Source organism: Brachyistius frenatus, unplaced genomic scaffold (assembly GCF_029030835.1).
Source record: "Brachyistius frenatus isolate BFR_SWC_R1_liver_20210118 unplaced genomic scaffold, ASM2903083v1 Contig_20, whole genome shotgun sequence".
Classification (NCBI taxonomy): domain Eukaryota; kingdom Metazoa; phylum Chordata; class Actinopteri; family Embiotocidae; genus Brachyistius; species Brachyistius frenatus.
This window is the reverse complement of record NW_027210619.1, coordinates 1,471,446-1,490,897: the sequence shown is the minus strand read 5'-3', so window position 1 is coordinate 1,490,897 and position 19,452 is coordinate 1,471,446. Positions and strand designations below refer to the sequence as shown.

At 41.6% G+C, this 19,452-nt stretch overlaps 1 protein-coding gene across 1 annotated transcript; it reads left to right on the top strand.

The window, feature by feature from the left end:
* The first annotated feature begins 9,662 nt into the window (after positions 1-9,662).
* cacng8b (calcium channel, voltage-dependent, gamma subunit 8b) lies at positions 9,663-19,452 on the top strand. Its single transcript, XM_069695762.1, has 5 exons — positions 9,663-9,950; positions 10,735-10,959; positions 14,296-14,379; positions 16,337-16,477; positions 16,775-19,452. Exons 2-5 carry the CDS (start codon positions 10,737-10,739, stop codon positions 17,575-17,577), a joined length of 1,251 nt encoding a protein of 416 aa, XP_069551863.1. The 5' UTR covers positions 9,663-9,950; positions 10,735-10,736; the 3' UTR covers positions 17,578-19,452.

Sequence of the window (19,452 nt, the reverse complement as noted above, 5' to 3'; positions counted from 1 at the left end):
CATATTTATATTACATGGCGATAAAGACTTGTACCTAAATGAGTACAAATCAAACACAGGCTTGCGGTGTATGGAGATCATACTAATTCAATACACAACGCTGCTTATAATTCCAGCGAGCGGAGGCTTTCATCCGAAGCTTTCTAATTGACTCCTGTCTCGATGGCTGTGACCCGTGCATCAATTAACCCAAAGCTTTTGTTGTTTTTAAGTGCTTTGCTCAAGTTAGCGCAGCCTCTGAGAGCAGGGTTGTAAGAGCCTGTGATCGAACCAGATTGTGTCAGTGATATATTGTCAGCCAACCTGTCTGTGTGCAGTGGCATGCAGCATGAACACATAGCACAGTGTTAGCAGTCACCACTCCAGTGAGCACACACGTCATGGGACCTGTGACCAAAGCCTCTCCGCTGATTACCAAAAGGTGTAGCGGTGTGAGAGGCTCAGTTGTGTGAATTGAAATATTGAAGTTCATGACAAAAAACTTCATCAATAGTGTTACCGTTTTCAAGGTTTTAAGTCAACTATAGTCAACCTGATATTAAACCTAATACACCAGTCCACAGGACGATCATTGTAACGTAACTGTGTCAGTGTCACGCTTCTGCCTCATAGTGGCCTGAAAAAAACCACGTTTAGGGTTACACACCCAAACTACATTGCTTTAAAGAAATTCACATCATCCTCTTCTGGATTCAAACACAGGCCTCCTGGGTGACAGTCTATGACTTATGACCAAGCGGGAACCAACCACGACGCCACGCATGCTGACGTTTTGAATCCAAATTCGGCATTCCAGCCGTCGGAGGCTGTTTGGATGCCAGAAGTGGGCATATTTGGATGAGCTGGGGAGTAGTGGAATCCAACTCAATTTGACTGAGAACCTGAGGACACCTATGCCCGCCCACCAATACCAGAAACCTGACTGCACCCCAGGCCTGTTAATCAAACCAAACATGCCCCCAAAGATACTGCTCTGTAAAGCCTCATGTCTGATTATGGAATTATTTTCAGAAGAACCACCAGAACAGTGAATAGAAGGAGTGAATTTAGCAAATGATGTGATGGCTTGTGGAAAAAAATGTGTTGACTTTATATTTCCGAGAGACGCTGACGTTTTTTGAAGAGGAGTCCATTGGAGCCAGAGGCTTTTTGTAACTAGCCACGAGAGGCCCTTGGTGGTATTGCACTTTAAGTCACTTTCGCATTGGCTTCACTTTTTTTAGACCCAGAAGCTGCCTCCACTTTTGTATACAGTTTATGCTTGACCTGTCTCATCCAGCATGCGTCCACTTTTCACGTCGAGGTCGAGATGCGAAGACTGATACCACTTTCTAAGATAAATATGAAGCTACAGCCAACAACTGGATAACTTAGTTTAGCCCAGAGACTGGAAACAGGGGGAGACAGCTGGCTGCAAAGGTCACACAATCCACCCCCCCAGCACCTCTGTATGAAGCTCATTAATTAACACAGTATTATATTTCTTCTTTAATTCATACAAAAACAACAACATGTCTATAATGACAAGACTCCAGGAAGTCACTGCATCCAATCCAGAAATAAAGAACGAGAGCTAGCAGGTGGTTAGCCAAGAGTCGAATTGAATTTTAATTTCTAAAATGTTAACATATTCTATTTATTAAAGTATGGTTTTAATGTCAAGAATGAACTTCTAAAGCTCATCACTTCTGATAAGCAAAATACATAGTTTACCCTTTTCATCTGTGATGATTTGCTGCTTTTGTCCTTTAACTATGTCTTTGGGTTTTGAAGACTTCAGCATTGGGGTAATGGGAATTTTGGGAAAAGGTATCAATTCATTAAGAAAATAGTTAACAGATTAATCAGTAATGAAAATATTTTTGAGTTGCAGCTTGAATTTACTGTTGACCACGTGAATTTCAAAAACATCAACTTGGAAAAACTGCAATGGACATTTTCTATTTTTTTCTAAATCATATGACATCTTTTAAGAACTGTTTATCAATAATAAACACATTTATTAGTTGCAGCATACTGTCGCTATTAAAGGCTGCTGTCGTTTTTGATAACTGCAAATATTCAGTTCAAGTTCAAGTTAATTTCTTTCTCTGCTGCTCTTACATGACAGGATAATAAATTAACAACTCACTTCTTTCTGTATAAAAACTATAAATCAGAAGGGCCATTTTGTGTTAGATCTGCTGTCAGCGAGTGCTTTTATGGGGGTCTTTCATGTGCATGGTTGCACGTGCAGATGTGTTCGAGCATAGGTTCGTGGGTTCATGAGCATTCGGTCATTCAGAGACACTTTATTTTGAGAGCCTCTTAGACTGAGGTGTTGCTGCCACTGCCTCCTCAGGCAGCTCTGCTTAGACAAGCAAAGACTTGGTCACATGCAGTCTGAGGATCTTATGGACTCTTCACTTGGCCCGAATGGCAGTTCAGCTGCGCTTTGAAGTACCTTCTAAAGATGACCTAATTTGGGATTTTATTGTCATCATTTTGACAGTTGTGGGGGTTTCAGGCTGCATATTTGCCCGCATGCCAAGGTTTTGTTTGCGTGTCTATCTTTTACTGTGCACCCGCGTGTGCATCTTCGGCAGCATGCACGTGAGTGAGCATATATGTATATGTGTGCCTGACAGATGTGGGGTCCCGGCAATGAGCACGGGTGTGTAGCTTCTTCTCATGGTTGAGGAGGGAAATTTGCTCGGCGACCAAGAGTCACCATGCTGAATATTTATGCATGTTTTCCTAATGTTCACTGCCATCATGAACTCAGAATAGAATACGCTGCTTGTATTTTTAGAGCTGTCATCATAAGTAGGCCTTGTGCATTTTTTTCTTTTGGTCAAGTAATCAGTATGAGCTTATGTCATTTCACCAACTACAGTCCTGATTATGGTCATTTGGAGACGAGACATATTTCCTCCTAGATATGTAGCAGTCAGTGTGATTCCACTTTGTTGTGTAGATGTTGCACTGAAAATATTCTCACAAGCCCGCACAGGACCATTGCCTTTCACATGTGTGGAAAAACTTATTACAGTTGTCATCATTTATTCAACAAGCAGTTTGGTAGTTGATTTATGCAATGAATAGCTAATGGAGCAGCTGCTACAAAATTCAAATTCCCTGTGTGATTTATGGCTGCATTATTAGAGCCACAACTCATCGGGTGTGCTTATATTTTATACGAGCAAGGTATTCTGTCATGCTGGGAATGAGTCACACAGGTAGATCTGATTACATCTGAGGTTTTCTGACAAGTGAGGGCCAGCCTCTGTAAAGGTCCCTGCAGCTGCTAGCTTCCATAGCTAAGCTGTTGGCCTTTGTTGCTGCAGTGCTTCCTGCTGCAGCTAATTGGCCTCTGGCTGGCCCAAAGTCCTCTGAATGTAGCAAACATACTATAAAAGCATCACTGTGGGGGGAAATGTGCTCTGGGATGCTTGGCATTATGGCAAAAGGAAATAAGTACTCATATTGCTCAAATCCAGCTATATTATGAAGACAAATCTACCCAGAATTCTTCACTATTTGTGCCAAACCTATTGCCATCAGGGACTGTATGGAAATGATTTAAAAGGAGAGGGGTTCTGAACCTATATTTCACCTGGTAAGAATGTGATGATGCTTTGCACTCTTATAACCTTTTCAACCAATTTAAATGGGATCTAAAATGAACCAGAGGTATTCTCCTTTTTATTTCATTCATTCTTTATCTCTTTCGCAACCTCAATTACCCGTGATGCAAGATGACCATTGCTTCAAGGTTCAGGTGTTTTAATGTTAGTGGTGGTTCATTTAATTTTGATCTGTCAGCCTCAAGCAGAGATGAAGAGCAGGTTACAAATGATTGTTGAGCTCAGCTCCCTAATTCCACCCCCCAGATTTTTTTTCATTCTCACACTTGTATTCTTCAGCTCAGCCCTCCCCGGTGACATCATTTGTCAGATTCTGCACAGCCTCCTCTGGAGCCACAAAAGGCTTCTCACTATTGTTCTTTTACATACAAACAGTAGTACTCTACAAGATCTGTAAACAGACTTAAATTAATAAAATCAGTTGTCCCCTTTTACATTTGTACTCTCATTTTTCATTTAGAAAAAACGAAAACACTTTGATCCAAAATAATATAACACTATTAAAGTGGTACAAGTTTTATAGTACCCCATTTTAAACCTCAATTTGTTTAATAGAAATTATAATGGGGACAATTAATGTACACATGAATTTAACACTGACACAGATGCAAAACTTTCATCCTCTGCAAATGATAAAGTGTGAGACTGTCCTCCTAAAACATCAATAGTGTCAGTTCTTCAGCAAGTGGCCCAAAACAACAAACATGTTGAAGTGACAAAAGCCTCTGAAATCCATTGTACGGATGCAGAGAGATGTTGTTTAAGAGCGTTCAAGTCCAGAAGAGGGTTGAGTAGATGAATAGGTCAACAAAACATTGGAATAACATGACAGGATAATAAATTAACAACTCACTCCTTCATTTCCTGCCTGTCTGACAAATTGTCAAATTTAAAAAAAAAAAAATCTTTATAAAATGCACAGATACAGCAGGGAGATCAAATGTATTAATTAATTGCCATATACTGTATTTACAGACTGCAGAAATTTGAGTTGTTGTTATTTTGGTAACACAGCTAGGCTTACATTGTGTTATTATATCATTAACCTGCGGAATTTTGATATTTCTGCACACATACTTAAAAGTTTTGTTTTTCTCAATTTTGTTGCTAATTTGTTTGCCATTTGGGCCGGCTGCATGACAGACTAACTAATCTATATGAAAATGTTTTTCTTTTTACAGCTAATACACAATAAAACATGGGCCAGAGAGGAGTTGACTGGGCTGGTGTCTGTTCATGGGTTGAAAAGTAATGTCATCTTAAATCCTGGTGGTCAATTTACATTCACAAATAAGAAATGCTGTTCGTTCGCACTTGATTTGGAAGGGTGCATTTTGCCTTGCCTGGGTCATGTTTGAAATGAAGTTTGACCTTGTAGATTTTTTTTTATTTTTTATTTTTTTTAGCTGTTTACCATCTGTTGCACAAACATCTCCATTTATCAGGTGTAGCCGAAATTTCTTCTCAGAAAGCAGCACATTTTCAGTCTCCATACGGACAGGACATCCTAGCTTCCTTGGATCTAGCATCTTCCATTCCTCCTTTTGTGTTTGTGTTCAACCCTGTGGCAGCAGGTCACTTCAGCGAACACCTTCACCTGTTATCTTGAGAGCGGCTCTCTGCCCGGGGTCAGTCCTGCTGTGGGAGTGCCGTTGTTGTTATATCAGAGCAGGCATGTGAAGCACCACAATCTTTATTACCTGCCTGTTGTTGACATTTTCTGTGCTTCCCCTTAAATTATTCCTTATTAGGCATTGCGTAGCTCACATTACATTTGGGCAGTTAACAGATAGTACCTGTGTTAGCTTACAAATTTTGCATTATTTCTGTTGAATTTCTGTAACTCGTGCCATCGTGGATGCCCTGGAAATTACACTCTATTGTTATTTACAGTGAATTGAATTCGAATGCCATATATGCTTTGATTACAATATATTTCAGTTATTTTAAAAGTGCTAATATTTTTCAAGCCCTATTAAAATAAATCTTGTTATACAAATAAATAGAAACTAATTAGGCCCATTTTTGAGACCCTTCCTACGTCTGTCAATTTGAGCATCCGAGTCCCCCGTATCTCACACACTGCTGACAGTCAGTGTTATTTTTGTTTGTTCTTTCAAAGCCTGACAATGATTGTCCTCTAGCTTCTAAACAAAGTGTTTAATATCCTAACTGTGGAGACAAAGCTCCACAGTTTGTGGATTTTAACCCAAACCACTGCTTCCCTAAGGCTTCTCATTTTAAAACCATGATTTTTCCCTAAATCTGACAGTCGGACTGTTTTTGTTTGCAGAAATTAACCATGACGTCATCAGATCCTAAAACAGACAAAACAGTTTTGCAAGCCACAGAAATATTTCATCCTGACAACGGAGTCTTCCGATAAGAGAACGAACCACCTTTGTCAACCTGTATGGTGCAAATTAAATACATAATATTTATGTATCCTTTAACTATACTGGAACAGAAGGCTTAAACAAAACACAAAAAAATGAAAGACTCTTGTCTGCTGTCCCTAAAACAAGACGGACTACTGTAAAATCAGCCAAAGGAAGAATAACAATCCCCCCTTTTCTGTCCTTGTTAAGCCCCCTCTCTAATATTTCTTATGCAGCCCCTTAGTCAAACCCATTTGGTTAAACTCTCACTCTTTCTTTCTTTCTATTTTTTCGTGCCCTCTCGTTCTTTCACGCTCTCTTGCTCTCGCTCCCGTCATTCCCTTCGTTCCCCTCTTTCTTAATTATTGGTGGAAAATAAAAATTACAGATAATTAAATGACAATTATGATCTCCTACACAGGGGAGGTTTTGCTAGGGGGAATAACTTAGTAGGTTATTCTTAAGGTCATTCATTAAATACCGGAGTCAAAGACCACATACGTACTCACACGCATTAGATACTGTATTTTTAGGCCTTGGAGATAGTGTAATCCCTTCTAGACATGTATTCTCCTCAGGGAGAGGCAGCATGTTGATAGGGTTGGAAGGTCATACAACACACACACACACACAAAATCACTTTCGCTTGTTTACTTACACATATGCACCCACATTGTTTATGTAAGCCGCACTGTGGCGGTGTCATTTGACAGTTTACATAATAAGGAGCCTGAACGCAGAGATTTGAGGCTAACTGTATAACTGAAGGGAGCTGAGGGGAACATTACTGGGATTCAATAAGATTGGACTAGACCCATCCACAGATGCACTGGAGAGGAAACACATAGCCCCCCCCCTCACACACACACACACACACACACACACCTCACCCCACACACACACACACACACACACACACACACACACACACACACACACACACAATCGCAAAACACCGTCTCTCCTTCCATCTCTCCTTCTGTCTTTGAGGCAGCTCTGTTTTGGGTCTTACAATGCAAACAGGATGTAACCTATTTTGATCACGGTGCCATATTGCATCATCAAATATTAACAGACTTGACTGCACTGCATTATGTCTGCTAAATAATGTTTCTCGAATAATGTGTGCTGCTTCATCATATCCTCGTATTTGTTTCTCAATCGATCAAAGAAAAGACGTAGGGGCTTCTTCTTGTGTCCTCAGTAACTGACGGCCTTTATTCTTTATTCGTGCATCCTTACGAGTGCACGAGCGTGTGCGTGCGTGTGTGTGTGTGTGTGTGTCCAGGAGCATCTGTGTTGCAGTGGTCACACACTTATCTATTGATAGAGCTTTGGCGCACCGGTCCGTCTGCCTGGGTTTCAGAGTCAACACTCTGTTAGTGACTTGAAATATCCCTCTCATTTCTGCCTCTTTCTTTCCCGTCTCTGTTCTCTCTTCCCTCTTCCCTGCCCTCTCTGTGCTTTGCTCTTGCTGCCTCTTCCTCCCTCTATCTCTTGCCCCCCCCCCCCCCCCCCCCGCTCTATGCTGATCCAGACTTTGGAATTCAATGTTGCTATGGTAACAATGTCGGGTTGGTCCTCTCTGCCTCCCCCTCTTGCTCCTCTTATTCAGACTGGATGCCGTTCTCTTGCTCTGGAGTCGTTCTCTCTTCGGCCTGCAATACTGTCACTGCTATAATTTACTCTGTCTGTTTTAACACAGGGACACTATGGCTCTTCAGCGTCGGCACACGGAACCCGATTTGTTGAATGTAGCGCTGAAAGCATCAGTCCGCTGACAGAAAGTAAATAATTTCATAATCTATTTACCACGTCCGTTATTTTAGAGGCAGCTTAAGAATCTACGGCCCATGCGCTTTGAGGCTACTGTGGTGCTTTGAGCTGAATGCTAACGTGCTGATTGTAAGCAGGTCAAATGTTCACCGTGTCAGTGTGCAGCATGTTAGCGTGCTAATATTTGTTAAATTTTTTTTTTTTTTTTTTTTTTTTAAAGCACAACGTATAGGTGAGGTTGATGTGGATGTCATATATTATTTTTTAGGTTTAAACCAAAGTATCGGATTCATTTTAATGTTGCCCTGGTGATGGCAATAAGAGAAACATCAGGGGATCACCACATTCATTAGGATTAAGCATCTGAAGATACCATCACAAAATTTCATGGTAGTCTTTCTGAGATATTTCAATCTGACAAACAGACATTTCCATTCCTACAGCATAAACTGTATGTGAAAGTGGACGTAGCTTCCAGGTCTGAAAAACGAGGCCAATGTGGAAGTGCCATACACTGCAATATCACCGAGTGCCGCTAGAGAATGACCTCAAAAAGGCTCTGACTCCAAAGAGGTTTAGGTGGGCAGGGCAGTGCAGTGTCCTCAAGTTCCCAATCAGATCGAATCACATCCACAGCTCACTCACTCCCCCTCCCCCAGTTGGTCCAAATATGGTCACTTCTGGCTCCAAACCACTCCAAACTAAGCTAGATGGCGATGCCCAAAATCTGAATTTGAGGCTTCATAATGGCAGTTCACAAAGCAATGGGTGACATCACTGTTCGTTGCTGCTTGCCCTAGAGCCAAAAATGCCAAAAGGAATATCACATCATCAGCTTCTATAATATGACAGTTCGCTGCTTTATCTTTATATTTTGAGATAGTAAGTTAAACATATTACATTTTTTTACTGTTGTTTAAAAGTATGGTGGGCAGGTGACTGTGGCTCAGAGAGCGACTGATTTAAACTGGCAAAATCCATCACACAACAATAACACTGTTGTCTGTGTTTCTTGTTTTTTTGTATATAATATATATATAGATATAGATATATACTGTACTGTATATACTGTATATACTGTGCATTTTATATTTTATATTTAATATTTTTAATGCTATTTTACTGCTGTTTTATTGCTTTCTATTATTCTATTATTATCTTATTGCTTCTGTATGCTGCTGTAGCGAAAAAAAATTCCCCTCGGGGATTAATAAAGTAACTACCTACCTACCTACCCTAAACAAACATTAAAGTAAAAATTATAAAAGTTTTCGCTTCGCTGTCTTTGGCGACACCTAAGGTGATAAGCGGTAATTGCAGCTTTTGGACTTCACTTCCCGCACATTTAAACTGCATCGTCAATGTGACGTCAATCAGTCTGTAGTTACGCTGCTTCACACTCAGGTCACATTCTGTGGTGGAACAGCCACTAGTGGAAAATGCATCGCAAGCTGTGCGCCACTTGTAATTTTTTCCAGGCATGTCCGCAAAGACACCCACTATTTTTGGTTTGTAAAATACTGCAAATGCAAGAGTTTTCATCAGTGGGCCACAGGCTCGATCTCCATTGTGTGACCTCATTCAGTGATAAATAGAGACTCAACAGACATCTGAAAATCTTCAAGATTATTACCTCAAAACAACCTGCAAATGACCAGGCTGAAAAGACAATCTTAGATCAAATAATCAGCGTATTAATTGCCATTTGCAGCCCTAATAAAATGCGTATACTATATGAACTCTTTAATAAAGGTGCTGAACATGTATTTCTCTTTTTACACTGTGCAACTGTTCATCTTCATATTCATGACCTAACAATACTACTTTAAATAAACTAATAAAATGCAATGTCTTCCTGTCTTTTGCTTTGTTTTATGTGCAGCAGCAGAGCAGCGACCATGGGTTTTCTCTGCTAACAGCGGACGGACAGAGATAGCGGGACAACCGTCCACGACCTCAGCCTGCACCAACTTTCCAGTGAGACAAAAAGAAAGAGAAAGAGAGAGAAAGAGACAGAGGCAAAAGAGAGAGAACGAGTGCAAAAAGGAAAGAGGGGAGCAGGTGAAAACAGTCGATGGATGCTGTCCGGATTGAGGGGACAGCACGTTCTTCACTGACGAGGAAAAGAAAGATTTCAAAATTGAGTCGAAGGATAGAAACTCGCCGTCAGGTAGGTCTCACTTTGCCGCACTTTGCACTTTCAGATTTTCTGCCTGTTAAAAACTCAGTCTCAGTTTTAATAGCGTGGAAGAGGAACTTTTAAAGAAGGAATCTACAGTTTCATACCGAACTAACTTTTTACTCTGACTGTCACGGGTCAGCATGATTAGCTGTAAGTGAATTACGTAATGCTATTTATGTGAGAAAGTACACGGATGTTTGTATGTGAAAGGTGCACCCACATTGCCTTCCTAATAAAGACAGGTACAAGGTGATCCCATGTTTCATCTGCTGTGTGTGTGTTTGTGTATTCACCTCCAGCGCTGCTGATTCTGAGGGGGAGAACAGTGTCAGGGTCATGAATATGGAGTAGCCTCAGACTTGGGAGGGTGTGATCTGTTGTGCTTCACATCAATTCTGTCTTGTTAAGCGGAGTCAGCAGAGTCATCAAACTCTCCTCCAAGGACACATCATAGAGCCACTTGTGCACCTCCCACATCCGCCTCCACCTCACTCTCGTCTTCTCTCATCACCTCCCTCTCGCTCCCTCCCACAGGTGCCCCTCACCTCGTCATGCCCCTCATCATTTCACCTGTGTGTTTGCTGTCTTCTTGTAATAAACTGCATTTCGTCAACGATTGTGAACACACTCCCGCCCAGTTATCCGGTTCTTGTTATCTTACTCCACTACAAATACTTGTTTATTTCTTCTCACTCTCTCTTGCGCTCCTAATTCCCACTCTCTGTGTCTTCTCCCACCTCCTCCTCCTCCTTTCTCTCTATCTGTCTTAAAGGCATGGTGTGTGAGAAGGGGATCCAGATCCTTCTCACCACCGTGGGGGCATTCGCTGCCTTCGGCCTGATGACGGTGGCAATAGGGACGGACTACTGGCTGTACTCCCGTGCCCTCATCTGTAACAGCACAGCCAATGTCAGCCAGGATGACCCCCATAATAAAGACAAGAAGGACCCTGGGGCACTTACCCACTCTGGGCTGTGGAGAATATGCTGCCTGGAAGGTAAAAATGAAGTTGTGGGAGACATTTTGGATCTATGGGTGGGATTTGGACTGAAACCAAAGTTTGCTTTGGTTGACGTTGTTCATTTCAGTTTGGAGGATGCAGTTGAAGGCTGTTACAGGGCAATGCAGCTACTTTTGCTGTCAAGCAATTTAGAATTGATTGTAGATCCAAATCTAGTCACCTTTACACCTTTAGGAGCTTTTATAAAGAAGCATGAGCTTAATATTTTTGTGATCTACACAATTAATGTCTTTCTTTTGACTTGTTCAGGTAAGAGAGAATAGAGTTGTGGGGGTGGGAGGGCACTCACAGTTGGAGGATGATGAAATAATTAAAAAGTGTTGTGTTACTTGAAGTGATGCTCAGAGCGGGGTCAGATCTGCTGCTATGTAGACTGCAGTTGAATTGAACTACTAAAAACAACTCAAAGTATTAGACATAATCATTAAAGCACACAGTAATACAGGGATGTCTGTATTTATACTATGTTGTAATGCAAATTATTGTCTTTCTGGCGAGTTCTTAACTATCACTTACTGAAATCGACTTGGTAGCACTGGACACTGCAAGTGTATTGCCGTAGAAACCATGCAGCTCTTAAATGTCCAAGCTTTTAAGTGGAATCACATTGTATTTTTTTTTTGTAATTGTATGGTGTCGTTTACTCTGTAAAGCAGATCAGTGTGTAACAACTAGAAGCTTTCACTCAACTTTAGAAAACTTTCTTGCCGCACTGCTGTGATATCAGCAATCATTATTAGCATCCACATGTACACACTGCATTTGTATTTGCTAGGCCATGCCACAGTGACAAGAAAACAGTTTTGCATAATTGCAATATAATTACATGATACTGAAGCGTAACCCTCACTCAAAATAATCCATTAATCATTGTCTTTGATTCAGGCTGAATTCATTTAAGTGAAGTGCTGAGACAAAAGCCATCGACTTCTCATGTCAAGTGGCGGAAGAAACAGAAACTGGCAGCAACCATCTCTCAATCTTCGGCTTGTCACTGCAACACAAGCTGCTAATTCATTATACATTACACTGCCTGGCTGACACTCAACAGTAGAGGCTGGGATGGAGTTAACAGTGAACAGCTACAGCCAAAGGGGTGGTGTGAGTTAGCGATCTGTGCCTTTGCTCACATGCTGACTGAGGTAGCCGAGGCTTTTCTGTCTCCAGGAAAACCTCTTGGCTCTCTTTATAAAGCATCCACAGCCCATCCTGGGTTTGGTCATTGTACAAAGCTAATTTGTCCTCATCTCTCTGCTTCCTGATAGCAAAGCAGCCAATTAGAGATAAGCTCTAGCCCTTGCAGCTCTGCTGCAGTGCACCCCCGCCCACTCCTTCCTTTGCCCCATTCTCTCAGTTTCTCCACTTGCTGTCCCTCTGTCTCACTCCCACAAACATTTCATTATATCTTTCTCTGGTTTCTTTCCGTCTTCGCCTCCTTGTAGCTTCCTCTCTCATTTAGTCTTTTCTCCACATTGTGGTGCAGTAAAGCCTACAGTGTCTTGGCATGGCTTAGAGGTCAGGTATCCTTGATGTCTGTGGAGGATTCAGCCAAGATAGATGCTCAGTAGTCATGCAGTGATGCAGTGAGGTGTAGCTGGAGTGGAAATGCAGGACATGCTAGCTCTAAAAGATTTATACCCGCGGGTGGATGGCACATTATGCTGTGTATAGAGCTGTGTCCTGTCTTCCTCTCTCTTCTACAGGTTTACTGAAGGTGGGTTTGTACTGAATTACCTGTCAGTGAATACTTTCTTAATTTGTTTGTTCATACAGTCCCACAATTTCCATGAGCCTGATACTGAACACGCCAGCTACTAGAGCCACAACTGTCATGGAGGTCATGTAGTGAGTTGATGTTAAAGACACTTTTACATACTTGTCCATTTAAACCTGTAGTGTGGTACTTTTACATATAAATGAACATCTGTTACATTCAAGCTCTTGCCAAAAGAGTTCACACATTGTTAATTACGCCTATCACTGCCAGATGAATCTCTTCATATTTGCTGGATGAATACATACTGGGCATGCTTTATTGGCAGAGCACGTGCACCAGAGACTTCCAACAGCCGAGCCGGCTAATTTCCAGTGTAGCGCTATGCTAACTTGAATGGTGATAGAATGATGCAGTCATCCGGCTCTTCTAGACTTTCCAAATGTTATGGGACCAAATGGATCAAACTGAGTAACTGTTTGAGTATTTGGTATTTCAAACTCCAAAAATGATTACAAATTTGAGTAGAGACTTTCTTTTTTTCATTTTTCCTACTCAATTAATCATTGAACAAACCTCTGATTATTTTTGACCCTTTGGAGGGGGCACGACCTTCAGGTTGGGAACCACTTTCACTGTATTTTGATGTTTAAGCGCAATACAGTTTACAGAACAAAGTAGGTAAAACTAGCTCCACCTCAACCAACTAAAACAGTAAAGTGTGACTTATGCACTGATGCATCAGTATTAATAATCGAATGATATCATAAATAATATTATGTCAGTCACAGGAATACATTTTCTGCTTAACAACAAAATTTACTTTTGAATTTTCCAGCATATTCAGCTTATATTTTTATGCTTCTACTGAATTTTGAAGGACTTGTAATGGAGTATTTTATCATTGGTGTGTTGGTACTTTTAATGAAGGAAGAAGGGGGAAAAATGCCAACATGCACTAATGTTTTTTTAAGGTTTTAAAACTGCCTTGGAGCTGCATGTGTGTCAGGGCAGCGTCTGAGGATGATAGCGCTGATTTACGTGGCTCAACTGATGTCCCGCCCCTTTGTACCTCCATCTGTCTCTTTACAGACCCACCTGTGGAAATATAAGTGCTGTGAGAACGAGGCCAGCTCACCCCACATCTGTCCGTCTCTCCCTCCGTCTGTGTCTCTTCATCCCATCACTCCATCTCTCTCACAAACCATCCATCAGCAACAGTGGTGTGCTGTCATCATCGTGCGTACATCCCTCCGTCCATCCGTCTGTCTGTCTACATGCAGGACCCCGGCGGGTAGTTATCTGTCTGCCTCTGTGTCTGCACACTTTTATGTATCTACGTGTCTGTGTGTACTGTGTATGTGATATCACTAACATCATCTGCATGTAGAAGCAGAGCCTTTAATCTTTGTGAAGTTCTTTATTAGTGAATTGAAGTTTACCATTCAGCAAATAGATTTTCAAACAAAGATGTGGCTGTTTTCATGTCAGTCAGTTTGTTCCTCAGAATAGCAACTGTTCTATTTTCTGATGGCTGTGGATATGACTTCTTGTCTGTTGTCAACTCTGGTCACCCTGTTTCTTCTCTTAAATCTCAGGAGTGAAGAGAGGAGTGTGTTCTCAGATTAACCACTTCCCAGAGGATGCAGACTTTGACCATGATGGGGCAGAATACGTCCTACGTAAGTCAATACCTGTAGTACCAGACATGAGTGACGGGGGGAGAGGGTGGAGTGGGAGCTGCCTGTGAAAACCTGGAATTAAGAAAAAGAGAATGACTGTCCATTACATTTTAAACCTGGTGTTTTTCTGCTCATCCCTTGGAAGATAATCCCATCAAGAAATAAACATGACTGTGTGTACAAAGTCATGGTAGATGGGGTGCCCTAGTTTGCACTCAGTGCCCTGCAGTGATGTCTTTCTGCTCTATGATATGCTACATGTGTGCCCGTGCATACATAAAGAAAAGCTTTTGCTCTGTTTTCAATGTTGCAGAGGCATTTTGCTGGCATTTAGGTGGCATTTTCTTTCCTGTGGCCTACTTGTCCTCGATGAGAGAGGAGTGTTAATGTGTGTGTGTGTGTGTGTGTGTGTGTGTGTGTGTGTGTGTGTGTGTGTGTGTGTGTGTGTGTGTGTGTGTGTGTGTGTGTGTGTGTGTGTGTGTGTGTGTGTGTGTGTGTGTGTGTGTGTGCGTGCGTGTGTGTGTGTGTGTTTGTGCATGTGTGTGCATAGTTGGCAGACCTCCTGAAAGCACTGAAGGCCACATGGGAAGGGTTTGATTCAATTGTGTGCCTAGAACTGAGAAATTAATTTCTTCACCGAGTATTCTGTGTATATTTTTATGGAGAAGCTTTGATTTAGATTTTCTCTTTTTCTTTTATACATTTTCTTTACATTATCCAAACCTGGGTTAACAATTATTATTCCAGAACTTTATGTTTCCCACTTGTTACTCTACTTGGACCTCGACTGGGGATCGGTTATTCAAAACTTTTATGTCACCGACTAATTTATTGCGATACCCTCTACTATCGAAAAGTGCCTCGTTAATTCGGTACCAAATTTAAATACATAAGCTACATCCACACTAACATGTTTTCGTTTTAAAAGCATAAATATTGTTATGTTTACATAAAACTAAATCTCACCAGTGTCAGTGAGCCACAGCATTTCTCACAAGGTGCTGTGTTCGGATTGTCCACTCATCCACTATATAGTGGACTATACAGTAGACAAGATCCATTTGGATTGGCTACTTGTTCACTGCATAGTCCACTATAGGCTATAGGTTGACAAGTGGAAATCTGGACACAGAGATCGGCTCTATTTGACCAGCATGCCCACAGAGATAAAAAAAAATGTCAGTTTCAACTCTGCTAAATCTTACACCTTATTTCACTTTTTTCAAAATAATTTATGGCCACATACCCATCTGAGTTGTGTGTGCTGCAGTAACTGGAGGTATCTATCGACTAGCTAGCATTTCCTGAAAGCATTTGGGGCGTTTAGGGAACATGGATAAGCTGTGGCGTCTCGTGATAGCTTGCATGTGAGGCGTTTTGGGGATATCTGTTAATTGTACCTTCAGAAAATAACCTAGGCTACACACTCTTGAATGTTACTCAGACCTAAGCACAGCACTACATTGGCTTAGGTCCAAAGTTGTAATTATTCGATTTCAGTCCTGCTTGATTTGGTGACAGCAAATGCTGTTTAATGCTGCAGTTTACACTATGAGCAGTTACTTTGTCCGTGAATCTGTTTACAGTGCAGCCAAACAAATGCATACTGCTTTAATAAAGTCAGTCAGAAATAATTGCAATCATGATCTGATCTACACAGAGATAATATGAGTTTTTTTCTGTAAAATCACACTTATTTTGTCGATGCATTGTTGATACATACATTGTGACTACTTCAGAATAAAAAACAGCTTTTAAAGTAGCGGTCAGTCAATTTGTTATCCTTATGTGAATGGTTATTTCCATAAATAGTATTCAAAACAGGGTTTGATCTCGTGAAAATCTTCTTTGAACTTTGATACAATTCAGATATTGTCATAAAAGTTTCATATCATGTTACACATATTTACACTTGTTCTAGTTCCTGTTGTTTACCGTTGTTGCTTCCTCTGTTTAGGGGTAGTCAGGGCTTCCAACATCTTCCCGATCCTCAGTGCCATCCTGCTGCTGATGGGAGGAGTGTGCATCGCTGCTAGTCGCTTCTACAAGAGCAAAAGAAACATCATCCTGGGGGCAGGAATCCTGTTTGTGGCTGCAGGTAACTGAGGAATATTGAATGTGTCTCAGTATGAAGATCTGCATCCGTGCTTGTAAGTGTGTGTCGTCAAGGGCAGGTCAATCTCCATTGTGAGGGATGATCTGAAGGATATTACGTGCCAAAACAGTTTTTATGCGTTGTTTGGGAGAATCTAGCTATGTTTAGATTTTTCCGTCAGTTTAATGGAGATCTTTACAAACACATCTCGTCCTACCAGTTGTCTTTTTTTCTCAAATGATCATGTTAGACATGCTTGCTCAGCTCTTTTGTAAATACCGCGTTTCTGTGCTCTCACAGGTCTGAGTAACATAATTGGTGTGATCGTCTACATCTCAGCTGCGTTGGGAGACATTTCTCCAAAGAAGGATGAGGATAAGAAATGGCAGTACTCCTACGGTTGGTCCTTTTACTTTGGAGGCCTGTCCTTCATCATGGCTGAGATGGTGGGGGTGCTGGCTGTGAACATCTACATCGAGAAGAACAAAGAGCTTCGCTGCCGCTCTCGCACCGACATTTTCAAGAGCACCACGCACGCCATGCTCCGCCTGCCCAGCTACCGCTTTCGCCACCGCTCCCGCTCCTCGTCCCGCTCCACCGACCCCTCCCGCTCCCGAGACCCCTCACCTGTAGGGGGAGGTGGGGGGAAGAACTTCGGCCTGCCCCCCTCCGCGCTGCTCTCCCAGGGCCCCATCTCAGTGTCCACTTTACCGAACCCCCACTCTCGCTCCCACACGGCCCTGGCTGGAGGCGACATCTCCCTCTACACGTTGTCCCGCGACCCCAAACTGGGGGGTTTGCCGCCCATGTACGGAACGGTGGACAGGGCCACGCTGTACCAGCTTCACAACTGCTTCCCAAAGGATGGGGGAGGAGGGGGAGGAGGAGTGATGATGAGTGGCACACTCCCCTCTCTTAAGTCCCACAACCCTTCCAATTCTTCCAACTCCAATGCGCCGATGCCCAACTCAGTGGGCTCCGGCCCCCCACCTTTCACCTCATCCACAGTCGACAGGGAGCGAGGGATGGGGACTCTGGACAGGCTGAAGGGAGACAGGGAGAGCAACTCGAACACCCTCAATAGGAAGACAACGCCTGTGTAGAGAGAAGGTATGAGAGAGGCAGGTGAGGAGGAGGAAGGGAGAGGAGGATGGGCAGTAAGAGAAGAGGGGAGATGGAGAGGAGCACTGCATTTGTGTGGCTCAACAGGAAATAGATAGAAACACAGGCAGACAGGCGAAACGCTAAATCTCTCCCTCCATGTTCACTGTTATTTAGTCTACTCAATCTCACTGAGAACAAAAAGAAGAGTAATAACAGAGCGATAATAACAACAACAATGAACTTTCACAATAAAACTATTTTGATATTTTAACGTGCTAGAAATGATTTATTTTGTTAATGATCAAACGCAATTAACCTTGGGCTATTATGAAAATGTTTCACATAATTTTTGTGCAATATTACTGCTAATTTAACCAGATCATCATTAATGTAAAATTGTTGTTGTGATTATTCTTAGCGTTATTACAGGCTAGCTGTATTTGCAGACACTATAGTTTGGAATTCAATTTTAATTTTCAGGTTCTTTTTTTTCCACTCTAATTTTAGATCTCTATGACTTTTACTGTGAATTTCTTCCATGCAGAGCCACTGGGACTGTCAGTGAGCTGTGTGTAACTGTGTCAAAGTGTCAAGCATGAGTGTGCACAACATGTGGGAGAATGAGAGCCTGTATTATTTTTTAACCCCCATATTATATAATTTTCATTCATAATATGAAGTCTGATGTGAATACTGTAAATTGTCTTCCAATATTGATACTGAAAGAAATGCAACAATAATGTGAGTGACTGAGACAACAGACCAACGTCATTGTTATTACGAGTCTGAGTTTTCTATGGGCCTCTGTTAGTCTTATTTCCATTCTAATCAGTGTTAACAGTAGTACTTGTAGCTATAGTCGTGTTGAAGATGTTTGTTCTTGGGCATTAACAGAAACCTCTGATCGGAGGAAGCAGAAAAAAGAGACGTAGAATAACACATTTGTACAGAATCAGGTAAAGGTTGCTGCCTGAGCTGAAAAAGAAAAAAAACCTAATCATTTTTTTCTATGAAAAGTCCCAAAGTGACACATGCAAATCATCATTTTCAGTGGCAAAAAAACACAAAATGTATATGTGGGTTAGGAGGGTTTAAAAAAACACTAAAGAGAACAACTTTTGAAAAGATACATGTACATTGTAATTTACGCATACATATATTTGTAAAGTCTATAGATAAAGTTTTTTGGGACCACTGTTCAAACTGGGTATGCGTTTTGGGCAGGGTGGGTTTGGCTGAAGTGTTTGGTTCCAAGTGCCCTCCCTGGACTCTTGTGGTTTCAACCACCAACTTTGCCCCGCTCTACTTGGCCCCCCCCCCTTGTCCATATTTGATCACATGATCAGTGTTACCCCGACTTTATCACATCACCAGTAACGGCTTCATCACAGAGACGACCCCTTAACCTCCCCAAAGATTCTTTTCACTGTGCTTCCCCTGTAACTGCTGAGTCTGAACTCTGACCTGTTTATGTTGATGAGAATGTAAACACATGTCTCTCTCCCACCTCCCCACCCCCCACCCCAACATCCTCCCCCTTTCAATGTCTCTTCTAAACTGTCCCGAGTGACTGCAGATCCGTGTTGAAACCATGGAAACACCTGCTACATGACATAACGAAGAAACAAAACAATGATCAGATGCTTCCAGATTCTTTACATTTTAATTTCTTTGATTTCATTTCAGAAAAAGAATAATGTGATAAAAACTGCACACAGATAGCATTTATGTGGGCAATATGAATAGTATGTAGTTGAGAATAGATATATCTAGACAAATGATTATGGTTTATCTAAATGTGTGATAAACTTAAACACTGTATTGCACGAAGTTTATAAAAAAAAAAAACAACAATAACAGACATATTCACAGAC